The sequence below is a fragment of the Rattus norvegicus genome, chromosome 3 (genome assembly GCF_021556685.1).
Source record: "Rattus norvegicus strain SHRSP/BbbUtx chromosome 3, alternate assembly SHRSP_T2T, whole genome shotgun sequence".
Classification (NCBI taxonomy): domain Eukaryota; kingdom Metazoa; phylum Chordata; class Mammalia; order Rodentia; family Muridae; genus Rattus; species Rattus norvegicus.
In genome coordinates this window covers 114,306,154-114,321,540 of record NC_141536.1, presented here as the reverse complement: position 1 = coordinate 114,321,540, position 15,387 = coordinate 114,306,154, and the positions used below count along the sequence as shown (strand labels likewise).

Below are 15,387 nucleotides of genomic sequence, written 5' to 3'. Positions count from 1 at the left end.
TTACTCCACCAATCATTTGCAAGAGGTCTGCCTGGATCTTAATGCAGTTTTGTCTGTGTTTGCATAGAAAGTTCGATGATCTATTACTGATGTCTATTATGGGCCTGGTGTGGGGTGGGAGTGGGGAGGACGAACACACTGATGTAGCACATTACATCTTTCCCTGAGAACCTTCTGATCCTTCACATTGGAGAGAACGTGCTGGAATTGTGGGTGGGGGAGGCTTTGGAGTCACAGAATCAGTGGTGAGGGGGGGGGGACAGTGGCACAAATGGATGGAATTCCAGATGGAATATTCTGGAAGGGTCATCTCCCAGGACACAGAATCTACCCTCCTTTCATCGGGTTGCTGAGCAAAAGATGCTGTCCCAGTTCACCTTGCAGAGGATCTGAGGTTCCAGAGTGACACTGTGACTCTGCCATTTGCACCTTCACACCCTATAAGGACATCATCCTGTAGCTCTTTGCCATCTCTTAGCTCCCCATCTGAAGGTATCCAGAGCCAACCCACTTTAAATGAGGGAATTGAGACTCAGAGGGGTTTAGTTGTTTGTCTGAGGCCACACAGCAGAGCCAGGTTTGTGGCTAAAGCCTATGTTTGTTCCATGTTGCCACCAGAATAGCCTCAACCATGTCCCATGTTCTAGTCTCCTCTTGGTCCAGCTGGTGTACACCTTGACTCTCTGTGGCTGGTCCTTGCCCTGATCCAGTTCAAACTCTGTAAGGACAGTTCTTATGCCTCTACCTCAGCCACAACCAGATGGATCTCCCAGAAGAATCTCCCAAGGAAACTGTAGAGAACACAAACCAAAACAGAGAACAGAGGACAAACTCTACATCTGAGACACATCCCCAGAGTCCAGAGTCCCCAGCATCTGGATAACTAATGCCAAGATGGCTCCCACTTGCTGGACCATTCCCAGGTCCCCTAACTCCTCACTAAATGTCTACCCTGGGGCTGAGGGGGTGGGGCTGGAGTCCTATGGCTTGGTTATCCACACAGCCTCATTCTGTGGGCCCCTCTGTTGCTGAAGCATGGGTGAGCCAAGCCCATGTTTAGGAGATACAGCCTGACCTGGTCAGTCTAAGATATGACCTACGGAAGTGCAGGTTCCCACTAACTTACCCCTCCCCCACTACCACACACAGGCTCTCCTTTGGCCATACTTTACACAGAGTGTCAAGTCCATACAGGTAGCCAGATCCCTGCCCTCAGTTCCCCCTTCCTCTCGCCCTTCCCTTGGCTTGTGAGGCAGCCCAGCATGGTATCTGAAGTTTGTTCTAGTCCTGGCCCTTCATCAGTCAGAAAAGAAGACCAGAGGAGTGAAGACATTTACCCCAAGTCACCCAACTCTTTTTATGGTGTTGATGCCTCTGGACTCCACTAGGGCTTCTAAGACAAAAGCTGGGCGGCTGTGGAATGCCTTTAATCCTAGTGTAGGAGGCAGAGGCAGGTGGACCTTTGAATTCAAGGCTAGCCTGGTCTACAGAGTAAATTCCAGGGCAGCCAAGGCTACACAGAGAAACTTTGTCTCAGGGGGAAAAAAAGCCAGTAGATGGGCGTCCCTGAGCCTGAGCCACTTAGCCAGCAGAGAAAGAAGGGCTCCAGCTGGAACAGCTGTGTCAGAGGCACCTGACAGAGAGCACTCTGGGTGGGACCCAGTGGAGCCTGCAACCTATGACCATGTTGGGCCACCCTCCACTCCTGTGCTGGGAGGAAGGCTGGGTTTAACCCTTGCCTTCCCCTCCCCCCAATTGTCCAGGGAATCCAAGTGACAAGCCCAGCCAGCCTCTCACGCTCCCTCCCTCACAGCTGCAGCTGGGATGGGCTGGGAAAGGGACACAGGGACACCTGGGTCCCCTTAGTCACAGACCAGCACTTTTCCCTCCTGAAGTGGCCCCAGGTCCCCATGGGAGCAGGGGTGGGGTGGGGTGGGGTGGACGTGGTGTGTGCGTCATTCTGTGGAGACCTGCAGCTTTGAGATTGGAGAGGCCCACCCCTCCTTAGCTCCAAAGTGGGCCTGTCCCCTTATCAAGGAAACCAAAGACACACACACACACACACACACACACACACACACACACACACACGCCTGCACACACACACACACACACACACACACAGGCCTAGCCCCACCCCTCCCCCACCAGCTTGTCCTAGAGCCTAGAGCCCCAGAGGGAGGCAGAAAGGACAGAAATAGCCCCAACTTTCCAGGGAGAGTAGCACTCTTTTGGTCTCTACACTGTTCCGGTTCCCTCACAGCCACCACAGGTCCTTGGAGCCTGCAGAGCCCATGAAGGTCCAGGACCATCCCTCTGGGTAAGGGAGAAGCCAGAGGGTCAGAGGAGGCAGGAAGGCTAAGTGAGGGGTGTGGTCTTCAAAGATAGGGTCAGGGAAAGAAGGAAGAGAAGGGAGGGGGAGGGGGCACTGGATCTGGGATCCCAGGGCCAGAGGGAGGATGGTGATGGGTTTCTCCCTTGGAAATCACTGCTAATCAATAGGTGGCCACAAGGCCAAGCCAAGGGCAGGAGCCTTTGGCCCAGAGCCTGGGCAGGGTGTGAGAAGATCAGAGCCTACAAGCTGTGGAGGCTGCACGCTGACACCAGCTCCTTCTAGTGCTGGCCTCCTGACAGCATCCTTCCCTAGACGAAGAGGGACGGATGCAGAGCACAAAGAATCCCAGGAGCTAATTTTAGCCTAGTGCGCCCCACCTCCCCTCCTGACAGTGAGCAGGGACTGAAGGGTGGGAGTCTGCACCCCCGCCTGGGCTCCTGCTTTAATGGGGGTGTCACAGGGGCTACCCACAAACCACAAAGGTGACACAGCCAGAACGACCCAACGGCTCACTCAGGGACAGGCTCTAGGGCTGCTGAGGCTGGGGTCATAGGTTATGTGAGTCTGGTGGACATCAGCAAGTTCTCCATCTACCTCAGTCCCTCACCTATGACACAGGGATAATAATAACACCATCTCGGGCAAAGCGTGTTAAGCCCTGGACCCCGACAGCTTGGAGCTGTCTCCATTTCTCTTGCTCCTGTATACTTCAGAGGACTGCAAACAGATCTGTCACTCCAGACTTGGTGCTCAGTTCTCTGAGGTACAAAAGCAAGGCAAACAGTCCGATCCTGCCAGGATTCAAACCTCGAGAACAACTGACTAACACAGTCGATTAATTTGAAGAATCCCCATGAGTGGGGAGGGAGTCCAGGGAGTTGGGAGGAGGAGGGCAGAGAGGAAGCCACAGGCAGGAGAACTGTGGGGCCACTGGGGTAAGCAATCCTCCATGGGCAGGCAAAGACACAGAGGCCCAGAGAAGGATGAAAGCCTTTCTCAAAGAAGCTCAGAGCTAGCAAAGGCAGAATACAAACACTGGGCAACCCACCTCCCCACTGAGATTTCATGGAAACACAAGCTCCACACCAGCCCTGCCACCCACAATGACCAGGTCCTGTGAGCAGATTTCCTGGCCTCAGTAGGGAAGCCAAAGGTTGTCCTGTATCAGCTGTAGCTGGGCAGAGGCTCCTCTCAGCCAGCAGCTGCCCCACTTACAGGCTGGTCCTCAGGTGACTTTCCTTGCATGCATATGTCCCATGGAGGCCACACAGGGCTTGGGAAGGGGCTTGGGCCTGATTACCCACAAGACTTCCCTTGTTTCCAGAGCCTCCTGTTCTGAGCAGGTGGTCCAGGATGCCCTAAATAGGAATTCTCAAGAGTTCAAGACTGACTGAAGCCCTCCCCCAAGGGAATTAACGTGTGTGTCCTAGGAGTACGTTCTCACAAAGCAGGAGCAGCTGGAGAACTGTCTTCTGGAGTGGGGCTACCCCTCTGTCATAGAAAGGGATCTTCTGAAGGTCCTTGTTCTCAGCTTTCTTCTACCAGGCAAACCGCAGAGGCCCCTTGTTGGCACCCATGCCTCCACTTTATTTGCAAAAGTTTCTCCCTCATATCTGCACCTCCTTACCATCCTAGTGGTCCACAGTCGGGCTCAGAGATATCAGGAATGGTGGATACAGGACTGGGGTATAAAGGAATGGGAAGAGAGTTGGAGAACAGGGATGAAACTGGCACCAGCCACCCACTCCCTCCATTATCGGTATAGGCCTGGCTGAGGCCAGAGAACCAAGGGAGCAAAAAGAGGTCTGCCTAGCCCAGGACCTGGCAGACGGAAGGCTGCCAGCAGACCCTTCCTAAACACAGAACTATCACTCCTTGACTCGGCCTGTACAGCATTCCTTCAGTAAGAAGTTGCGGTACACACGTTCATGTAGAGAACCCAGGTTTGAGTCCTTGTACCACACAGCAGCAACAACAACAAATCTATAATTCCAGTTCCGGGGTATGCAATGTGCTCTTCTGACCTCCATGGGCCCCAGGCATGTATGTGGTGCACAGATACACGTATAGGCAAGACACCCATACACTATTCTCTTTTTTAAAAAATTTAGTATGCTGGGCTACGTGGATGCTAGATCCAGCTCTTGCCACCATGTGTGTCTATATGATGCCTCCTGAGGCAAGCGACCTTCCCTTTCTGGGTCCTCAGAACTGGGCCCTCAACAGAGTTGCCAGAAGTGGAAAGTCTGAGGCACAATTACTACCTCTTAGGTCGGCTGTGTCAGTGGCAGACATGAATAATCAATCCCAGCACTGCTGCCTTCTGGATCCAATTGGCTCCCAGCCTCCCTACTGTCAACACTACTGAAGAAAGGTTGTCATCTGAGAGAGAGCAAATCCTTCAGCCTGGTTGTGTGTTCCCTTGTTTCGGTTGGGCGACCCTGTGTCTCAGTTTCCTCTCTTGTAAAATGACCTCATCTAGAAAGAGTATGTGGGTGAAATGACATAGTAGGATCTAAATTAGCTTGCACTAGAACTGTTTAAGTCCTACTCCAGCAGGCTGACCACCTACCTCCATTCCCAGAGATCAGTGGGCATCTACTCCCAGGCCCTTGTAGCGCCTTACCCTACAGAAAGATATGTGATCCAACAGCGAAAGCAGGGGTTTGACCTGTGGTCACTGCATCTTCCTGAGTTCTATTTCCCTGAAGATGAGGTAGGCTAGAACCTGTATGAGGCTCTAGAGTCCTCAGAGCTGGTTGAGGGGCGGGGCTTTCTTGTTAAATTGGCAACAGATCCCAAGTCCACCGATGGCAGTGGACACACTAACATTTTTGGTGATTGTCCCTAGCAGACGCATGGGCCTAAAGAAAGTAATTGAAAATGACGAAAAGTACAGGCTCTGACGATGTGGGAGCAGAGCATCCCTGTACCTTCGATCACTCACTGCTTCTCAGTCCTTTCCAACCTGGGATCTGCCAGGGGCCTTGACCCTGATGCTGACCCCCTGCCTCCAGCCTCACGGCTCTACCCTTGCTCATGGAACCAGGTCCAGCCCAGCTTGGAGCCCCAGAGGCTGCCTCTTCTGTTCTCTCTGTGGCATCGGAGCATGACTAGTCAGTCCCTTTACTCACTCATAGGAGACTTGGGGCTCTGGGCACCTCACAGGCCTCCCAGCTTGGAGGGCTGAATGTTGGTTTGGGTTAGTTGAAGCAAAGCATTCTCATCCACTCCCCTGGCCCTAGCCAAACACAGCTGCTGTGTATCCACCACTCCACAGTGGCCTGCCTCCTGCCTGCCTCCTGCAGCACCTCCCCCACCCACTCATGACCACGCAGCAGGGGAGTTCAACGCTGTCGCCCAGAGTTCATCAACACTATGTGGCCCCTCTACATGGAAGCTCTGCCCCACTTTCTTTCTTGCCTCTTGGTGTATTACTGCTCCAAGATCCGACCCAGCCCAAATGCCGCCTCCTCAGGGAAGTCTTCTTGTCTCTCCCTTGCAGGTCCACAGGTCTTAGTGGCCTTAGTTGAGTAAGAATGCTGCTTGTGGGGATGAAAATGGCAGACAGGTGGGGCCAAGAGGACAGCCAGCCGTGGGAGGGAGCCTCAGCCCATTAGGCCAACTGACACTCCCGGAATGTCAGGAATTACCTAACTTCTCCAGGCAACCTTTAGACACAGGACTCGGCTTGCTTATTACAAAATAGCCTTTATTGATAAAATAGCTCAGAGTCTTAGAAACACCTATATGTCACAACAGGGGGCTTGGGTCCCACGGAGCACACACAGTCTCAGCTGGCAAATGGTTATAAATCTGCCCCTCTGCCAGGCGGTGGTGGCGTACGCCTTTATTCCCAGCACTCAGGAGGCAGAGACAGGCAGATCTCTGTGAGTTCTAGGGCAGCCTAGTCTATGGAGTGTGAGTTCCAGAACAGTCAGGGTTACACAGGGAAACCCTGTCTCAAAACAAACAAAACAAAAGCAGAAAATCAAATCAGCCCCTCAGCCACACTCCAAATCAATGTCCTGGCCTTACAACTGCCGCCAACCAACTGAGAACCAAGCTGGACACTCATCCTCTCCAGGAGGAATTCTATTTAGGAACCATCACTGTCTCTACCTGAGAAAACTCCCTTAGCACCTTCAAAATCTGATAAATCCACCCTAAGCTAACACCCAAGCCTGTGTCGCTTGTAGCCTCCATGGCTCAAACTACACCTTCCCTGAGGTTGAGGTTTATTGCCCAAAGTTGAAGTCAGGCTGCTTGTGGGGAAGGCCTAGACACATCCCCAGTCACTCTGGGGAGCAATTCCCAAGTTGGGAAGACAACCAGGAGGTAGAGACACCCTAGTGCACAGCCATATCACTGTGAGGGTTCTTGGCGGCAAATGAGACGTCCTTCTGAGCTGGGGTGGAACTGGTTATATCTCCAAAGGTGTTGCTTGGGGGTTCAGAGAATTGTCTGGGCCACCGCAGAGGGTGGCTCTCCCAGGAGTCCACAGGCTGCCTGCTCTAGCCCCAGCACCCCACCTGAGGATCTCGTCTCAGACTGCTTCCTTGATGTGAGTATTTTTAGCTTAGGAAACCGATTTGCCTGCTCAATGACAAAGAACTTATCCTCTAATGGGGTTGGGGCCAAGCCACTGAAAACTCTGTCTGTGTTACAGGTAACAGATGGGGGAGCTGACAACAGCACAATAACTCAAAACCTTTGAGAATGCACAAGAATGCATTCTCAAAGAAATTCTGGAATTTGAAAGAGTGGCTCGGGCACACCTCAACCCACTTCCAGTTTGGGGTAGGCATTCACACACCCCAAGCCCAGAACAAAGGTCTACAGGAAGGCTCACAGTGGTAAACACATAGGAAAGGGATTTTTATATCACCAGATAATCACATTTGCTGGCTCTCTAGCTCGTTCCCCCCACGGAGCTCAAAGCTCTCTGCAAAGCCTTTCATCTCCCTGCCGCAAGTAGGCGGCAGGCAATTGTCACCCCGCTCTTTGCAAGGGTGAATGCCAGTGATCAGGAGCCCATGGTGAGGCTGAGGCCAGGATTCCAGACCTCTCCACTGAGGCATCCATGTGTCCACTTGCCTCCCAGGGGGATGCTGAGTAAGAAAAACCAACCCATGCTTCTGGAGCTTAAAGGAGCTAGGAAGCTTTAAAAAAAAACCCAAACAAACAAACAAACAAACAAAAAACCACAATACTAGCCCATAACCAGCCTTCCCAATAGCCAATGAGAAGCACAGGTGCTCGGCATGGCTGAATCCTCTTCCTTCCGTCCTCTTTCTCAGCATCAGGTCCTCCTGGGAAATGTCGACGTTGGGCTTCCGGCTCTTTGAGAAGCAAGAGGAAGATCAAGGCTAGGGATATAACTCGGTTGACTACCCTAGCATGCTTGAAGCCCTGAATTCATTCCCCAGCATCAGGTAAACCAGGTATGGTAGGGATTGTTGTTAACTCTACTGCTGGAGAGGTGAAGGCAGGATGATCAGAATCTTAAGAGCATCCTCGGGCTGCACAGCAAGTCTGAGGCTGGTCTGGGCTACCTGAGACCCTGTCTCAAAAAATAAAAAATAAAAATAAAAATAAAATAAAATAAAAATGAACAAAATAAAAAACAAAAAGAAGAAGAAGAAGAAAACCAAAAACACCACAAGTGGCCTGCCAAGGCACAGGGGGTCTCCAGGAGAGGGTAGCCTGCCTGTTGGCTTACAGGTGGCTGGGAGGGAGGTATTCTAATCCAGTCTGGCTTTGGCCATATTCAAGAAGGTCCCCTTGCCAGGGAGAGAGAAGGGAAGAGCCATCCCACAGTACAGCCAGCAAGGGAAGGTTTCAAATGGGCCCTAGGAACAGCATTTTTGTCCTTTCCCCTTCAGGAGAGTCTGAGGATGAGGTCTGCAAGTGGGCCCCAGAGAAATGGCCATAGAGACTGTGGAGGTGGGGCACTACCACCGGGTGGTCCTGGCACCAACCCTGGCATAGACAGCGAACAGGCAGCCTCACCAGCCAGTCTGGGTCCACGGCCGGCAAAGGATCCTTCGAAAGGCACGGCGGAAGTCCTGGTTGAAGACGGTGTAGATGACAGGGTTCAAAGAGCTGTTGCAGTAGCCGATCCAGAAGAAGAACTGGAAGAGGCCATGCGGTACCTTGCAGTGCTGTGGGCAGATGGCCCCCAGGCTGTAGCTGAAGAAGAAAGGAAACCAGCAGACCACGAAAACTCCAATGACCACGGCCAGCACAAAGGTGAACCTCTTCTCCCGGCTCAGCTGTGTCCGTCTGCGCCACCACTGCCCACTGGCAACTCCCACATTCTTGCCCAGAAGCACCTGGCCACGAAGTGTGGCCAGTACCCGAGAAGTCTGAGGCTGCTGCAAGGGTGGGTTGCATACCGAGGCAGGAGATGCTGGCAGTGTTTGGGGTTCACATTCTTCCACCTCTTCCTCATCCTCTTCATCTCCCTCCTCTGCAGTCGCCCCACTAGTCCCCTTCTTCTGGCCTTGGCCTGATCTGGGAAGGGCAGACCAAGTTGGGGGCAAAGCCCTGGCCTCAGGATCTTCAGGGGTCTCCCCCTCCTCCTTCTCTCTTGGAGGCTTGGGGTGTCCATTGGCCTCTCCAACAGAAGATAGAGGAGAGACCAGGGTGGGCACCTTAGCTGAGGTTGGCACTCCCCCAGCAACCGGCTGGGGCTTCTTGGACTCACCTTCTCCAGAGCCCCTCTTGGCTCCGAGACCTCTGCAGTGGCTGCGTTTGGCAATCACGTAGATTCGCAGGTAGACGAGGATCATGATGAGGCAGGGAGCAAAAAAAGATCCGATGCTGGAAGCCAAGATGTACCAGGCCTCCTGGTTGAGCTCACACTGGGGGAGCCCGCGGGGCTCGGGGCGTTGGTCGCCCTTGTAGATGAGGGGCGGTAGAGAAATGACAGCTGCAATGAGCCACACAGTGAGGATGATGCACTTGATGCGGCGCGGAGTGCGCTTGGAGTTGTACTCCAATGCTCGGCTCACTGCCCAGTACCTGTCCAGGCTGATGGCACACAGGTGCACGATGGAGGAGGTACAGAAGAGCACGTCTAGCGCCAGGTAGACCTCGCACCACGCACGCCAGAAGTACCAGTAGCCCAGCAGCTCGTTGGCCAGAGAGAAAGGGATGATGAGAGTAGCCACTAGGATGTCGGCTGCTGCCAGTGACACCAGGAACAGGTTTTGTGGTGCACGGAGTGAGCGGCTGGTCAACACAGCCAGAATGACCAGCGCATTGCCGAAAATGGTGAAAAGGATGAGAAAGGTGATGGCCGACGCGATGGCGGCGGTGGCCTGCACCGAGTAGGGCTCCTGATGGTCCATGGTGGGGCCGGACATGTCCAGAGGGAACGATGCTGGCCAAACTCACGGTACGCAGGAGATAGCGCCACTCTGGCTCCGCTACTGTTGGGGGTCGTCCCCCAGGAGGTGCAGATGGCTCTGAAGCACCGTAGCCTGACGGAAAGCGGCCTAGGAGGTCCGGGGATACCCAGGACCAGCCATCGGTCTCTTATATCCTCTTCCACCGGTGCCCAGCGTCCCTACAGTCTGTCCCAGAGAAGTTTTCCAAGTTGTCCCACTGCTGTCCCGGGACTAGAGGGAAGTTGCGCCGTCGCACCGCACAGCTGCAGGACGCACAGAACTGACTGGGGAAGCGCAGCCTGCGCTCCGAAAAGGCGCTCTCTCTCCCGGAGCCGCGCCTGCAGTCAACCCGCCGCGCAGGGACGTGAGGAGCAGAGCTAGCTCGCCAGGAGGAGGGAGGAGACTGGGGGCGGGAGCTGGAGGAGGGAAGGAGGCGGGGCGGGCGATCCGACTGGGGTAGGTGGAAGGTGAGCTGTGCGGGACTTGGACCTGCGACGCGCATCCTTTACTCGCCCCGGGCCCCAACGCCTTTCTCTTTCCCACCGCCTCGCGGCCAAGTCTGGAGAGCAGGGAGTCTGGAGTGGTCGGCGTTCTGGGAAGAATACATACCGAAGAGAACCGGTGCGTGCCGAGACCCGGCGCTGGTTTATCCCGAGGGTCCACTTGCCTTCTCTCTGCGTGCGAGTCTGGCACAGAGCACCCAGATCTAGGGCGGTAAGCCAGAGCTCAAGTAGCCTGCAGCAGCCCGACAGCTCCAGAAAACTTGCAGAAGAGAATTGGGCGCTTAAGCATGATAAGCCACACCTCCATCCAGCACCCCAGCAACCGAGAGAACCGTAGGGGCCGGGCCAGAGTTGGGAGAGAGTTCCGAACCCCTTCCCTAATGCTTCCCTACCCAAACTCCATTCCGTCCGACTTGCGAGATGCAAAGAATGCGTCTCTGTGCTGCGAGCGCCCTCTGCTGCCATCTGAGTGCCAGAGACTGAGGACCGACTTCCTCGCAGGTTCCAGAGACACTAAAAAAGCTCACTGACTACTCACTCCTGGTGGGAAGCGACTAGTGGGCTTCAACCACCCTGTTGCTGCCTCCACTTTCCCCATTAAGGGCAAAAAAAAAAAAGTTAACGTGGAAAGGGGAAACTGGAGAGATGGATCCGCGGTTAAGAGCGCCTCTTGTAGAGAACCTGAGTTCTGTTCTCAGCACAGGCACCACAACAGGCAGCTCAAAACTGTAACACCAGTTCCAGGGATGACATGCCTCTGGCCTCCCTTGGCACCACGCTCCCCTCCACATAGCCACACAGAGACCCATACTTTAAAACAAATCTTAAAAATGGAAACCGCTTGGACCCAAAGCAAAGGTTTGGAGAGGAACCTCTCGACCAACAGAAAAAGAGGTCCTTCCTCCAGAGCAGTGTGAGGAGACCTCTCCGTAGCTCAGAAAAAGCCGATGTTGGTGGCTAGGGTACAGGAAGCATTGGCCTTGACTGCCCCAGATGCTCATGCAGCCTACCTGATGGCCGTGGAAGAGCACTAGAGTAAGAAGAAACTTCGAGGACTGAGCGATGACTCAGCAGTTTAAGAGCACTTGTCTTCCAAGCACCCACCTGTCAGCTCATAATCAAATGTAATTCTAATCCCAGGATATCTGACAACCTCATCTGACTCCAAAGGCACCAGGCACACAGGGGATACATATAACTACATACAGGCAAAAACACTCATACACATAAAATGATAAATCTTAAACAAAACAAAACACACAAAAAGCAGGGCTGGAGAGATGGCTCGGGGGTTTAGAGCACTGACTGCTCTTCCAGAGGTCCTGAGTTTGATTCCCAGCAACCCCATGGTGGCTCACAACCATCTGTAATGGAATCTGATGCCCTCTTCTGGTGTGTCTGAAGACAGCTACAGTGTACTCTATACATAGAATAGATAAATAAATCCTTAAAAAAATAAAAAACAAAACAATATATAAAAAAGCTAGTATTAAACACACACACACACACACACACACACACACACACACACACACACACACCTGTTTTGTCTGGGGCCCTGCTCCAACCCAGCCTCAAGGAGGATTCTCCACAGCTTGTGTGGGAAGAACCAGGCTGGGCATTTACCACTCTGAGTCCTGAAGGGGACTGGATAAATATATATCCCTGAAAATGGAGTCCATTCCCAAACCTCACTTCAAGGCAGTGAGTCTATTGGACCTTTACTCCTCATGGCCGCCACTGTGGAAGCTCGAATGTGACTTTTGGGTCTTCGCAGACCGGTCTTTCCCCAACTCAGGCTCAAACAGGCAGCCTCCAGACCACCATGCTTAGCCACACAGGGACACTTTGAGCAATGCCTCCTCACCTCAGGCTGTACTGCAACGAGCTCTCTAGTTAGGTGGGACTGCCTCAACCAGAGAGAGTGGTGCCATGTAGACCAGGCTCAAAAGACCGCCAGATTCACCTGCCCCTCGAGGCTGCAATCTTGACACAGGTCTTACAGACCATCACGTTGGGCAGGGCTTGAGCCCACAGCCACAGGTGACGAAGAAGTCCTGGTAGCCCCATTTACTGAGAAAGGGCCAAGGGTGGCCACAGGAGCTTGAGAAGTAGCCACTGAAGTAGGTTCTTGCCTGTCTCAAACAGAGACAAGACTCTCTTCCCAAGACAAGAGAGACAAGAGAGAATACTTCCCAGACTAACGATACCAGACGGGATATTTTATGGCCCATTCCAGGTCTCCAGGATCCTGCAGAAACAGCATCCTACCCCACCTTACTCTCAGCCCCACTGAAGAGCATTCAGCTTGTTCTTCCCTGAAGGGGTCTCTGTGTCTACCAAGTGTCAGGCCATGCTGGACACCTACTCACCAGTCAGGCGTCAGCCCAAGATGGCCACAACTCAGGAGAGACACTCTCCTAGCCTGCCACTAAGAGGGCAATGGGAGCTGTCCCAGAAGCAGGGAGGGTCCCAGTCTGCGTTAGTCCTTCCCAGGGCTTTGTTTGGCCAGACTCTTCCTTAGTAGGCTCAGCTCATGCTTCAAGCTCCCTATGCCCTTTGATACTCAGGTGTGATCCAAGCATTTGTTGAATTACACCCCCACCTCCATTAGAACAACACCTAATTGCCAAGAACTGCCATGGTCATTGGTTGATTAGAGGTGGAAGAAGCCTATCACTGTATAACATCTATAGTGATACCTAGTGTCCTGCCGGGGACTAAGGAGCTTTTAGCACTGCTCTCCCTGACCTTAAGATCCCTCTGGAACTGATCCCACCCCCTTGTTGAGCTACATATTCTCCTTCCAAGGGACCCTTATTTCTAGAACACTATGTCATGAGCCTTCAACATAGCTAGCTCCTCAGGGTGTGGTGACCCACAACCATAAAATTATTTTCATTGCTACTTCATAACTGCAATATTGCTTCTGTTAGGAATCATACTATAAATATTATGCAGGATGTCTGATATGCCACCTCTGTGAAAAAGTTGTTCCACCTCACCCCTACCCCAGCAAAGGAGTTATAACCCACAGGTTGAGAACCACCGCTCTATGTGGCCAACCTCATCTCCATTCCTCCCACTATTCACACACCCTGCTCCCCTCCCACACACACTGCTCCACACACACACACACATACACACACACACACACAGTTCCCCTCACACACACCACTGCTCCCCTCACACACACACTGCTCCCCTCACACACACACTGCTCCCCTCACACACACACTGCTCCCCTCACACACACATTCCTCCCCTCACACACACACTGCTACACACACACACACACACACACATACACTGTTCCCCTCACACACACCACTGCTCCCCTCACACACACACTGCTCCCCTCACACACACACTGCTCCCCTCACACACACACACACTGCTCCCCTCACACACACATTCCTCCCCTAACACATACACTGCTCCCCAAACACAGACTGCTCCCCTCACACACACCACTGCTCCCCCCTCACACACACACACACACTGCTCCCCTCACACACACATGTCCCCTCCATCTCACACAGAGACTGCTCTCCAAACACAGACACTGCTCCTCTCTCACACACCACTGCTCCCCTCCCACACAGACACTGCTCCCCAAACACAGACACTGCCCCCACTCCCCTCAGGCTATATTTAGTCCTCTGGTCCCCCATACGCTCTCCTTAACCCCCTTGGGGTTAGGAATGCATCTGCAGACTGCATCATGAGTCTACACCATGATTCACCAAGGTCCCTGTCTGTGTCCTCTTCCTCAGTGAGCTAGGAATGTGGACTACCCCCAACTTGGCAATACTTTAAGGTGCCATTCCTCCTACTCATCCTATTCTCTCAAAGTCTAACTCAGAGGATCTCGGTGAATGTGGTCCTATTCACCCCACAAGGCAATGCCTTGAGGCACCTTTGACAGACATAGCACAGTGAGGCTGCTACTGGCATCTAGCATGCACAGGTGAACCACCATAGTGAAGGGCTGTAAAATGGGCTGATGGTGTTGAGATCTAGATCACAGACACAATGCACCTTCTGGTCCTAGAGTCCTCCTTTCCTACATCTAAATCCTGCAGGAGTTTCCACCCAGTGATGGCACCTCCCTTAAAGCTAGGGCATATCTGCTGTCTTGAGTGCCAGGGCCTTTGTGCTTACCTTCCATTGACCCACCCATATGATACCTTACAGCATACCTACCTCTCCCCAGGTTCACCTTTCATGGTTGCTGTTCACCTGCTTTCCCCCAGTCATGCTGCCTCAAACCCCAAAATATGCCCAAGATAACAGCTTTTGTCAATCTCTACAACCCCCCTCCCCCCGCTTCACTCTTTCATGATCATGATCAGATCTCCATTTCTAATCTATTTCCCATGAATTTCTACAACGTCTTTGTGGTTTGTGGGGGAGGGTTGTTTTAGTTTTGGGGTTCTTGTTTTTTTGGGGCCTGTCTTAAGACAGGGTTTCTTTGTACCACCATGGCTGTTCTGGAACTCACTCTGTAAACCAAACTCAGAGATCCACCTGCTTCTGCCTTCCAAGTGCCAGGATTAAAGGTGTGCACCACACTAGAGAAAATGTCTTTTTTTTTTTTTTTGGTTCTTTTTTTTTCGGAGCTGGGGACCGAACCCAGGGCCTTGCGCTTCCTAGGTAAGTGCTCTACCACTGAGCTAAATCCCCAACCCCTAGAGAAAATGTCTTAAGCCTTTGTTACTCTAGGCTGTTCTTAGAGAACTCTCCCCCTGATCTATTCCTGCCTGTCTCACCCTAATATACTGGTCAGAAACTTTCTCCTTCCTGCCCCAAGACATTTGCACTGGTGGCTCCAACCTTAGCATTTTCACGGTAATCACAGGTCTGTGCATGCAATTCTTACAGGTCCCCTTCCTACCCAAAAGCCTGCAAGTGGCTCCCCATTTCCTGCCATTTATTAGTTCACGATGCCCACCTTGTTACAGTTATCTATCCTTTTCCCTAACTCGTTCATGTTATACCTGGTGGTTAATGGGCATTCAGAAGTCCTGTTGAATAAATAAGTCCAGCTGTGAGCAACAAATACCACAGAGGTGTGGTTGGGGAGTTTGGGGAGGGGTCTAAGCCACTCCGATCAGCCTCCAGGCTGATGAGCTTCAAGACCTGGACCACCAGA

At 52.7% G+C, this 15,387-nt stretch overlaps 1 protein-coding gene across 1 annotated transcript; it reads right to left on the bottom strand.

The window, feature by feature from the left end:
* Positions 1 to 6,026: 6,026 nt before the first annotated feature.
* Positions 6,027 to 10,073, bottom strand: Adra2b (adrenoceptor alpha 2B). Its single transcript, NM_138505.2, is given in 1 exon segment — positions 6,027 to 10,073. A coding segment is annotated over 1 exon segment (1,362 nt). The 5' UTR covers positions 9,706 to 10,073; the 3' UTR covers positions 6,027 to 8,343.
* Positions 10,074 to 15,387: the final 5,314 nt, after the last annotated feature.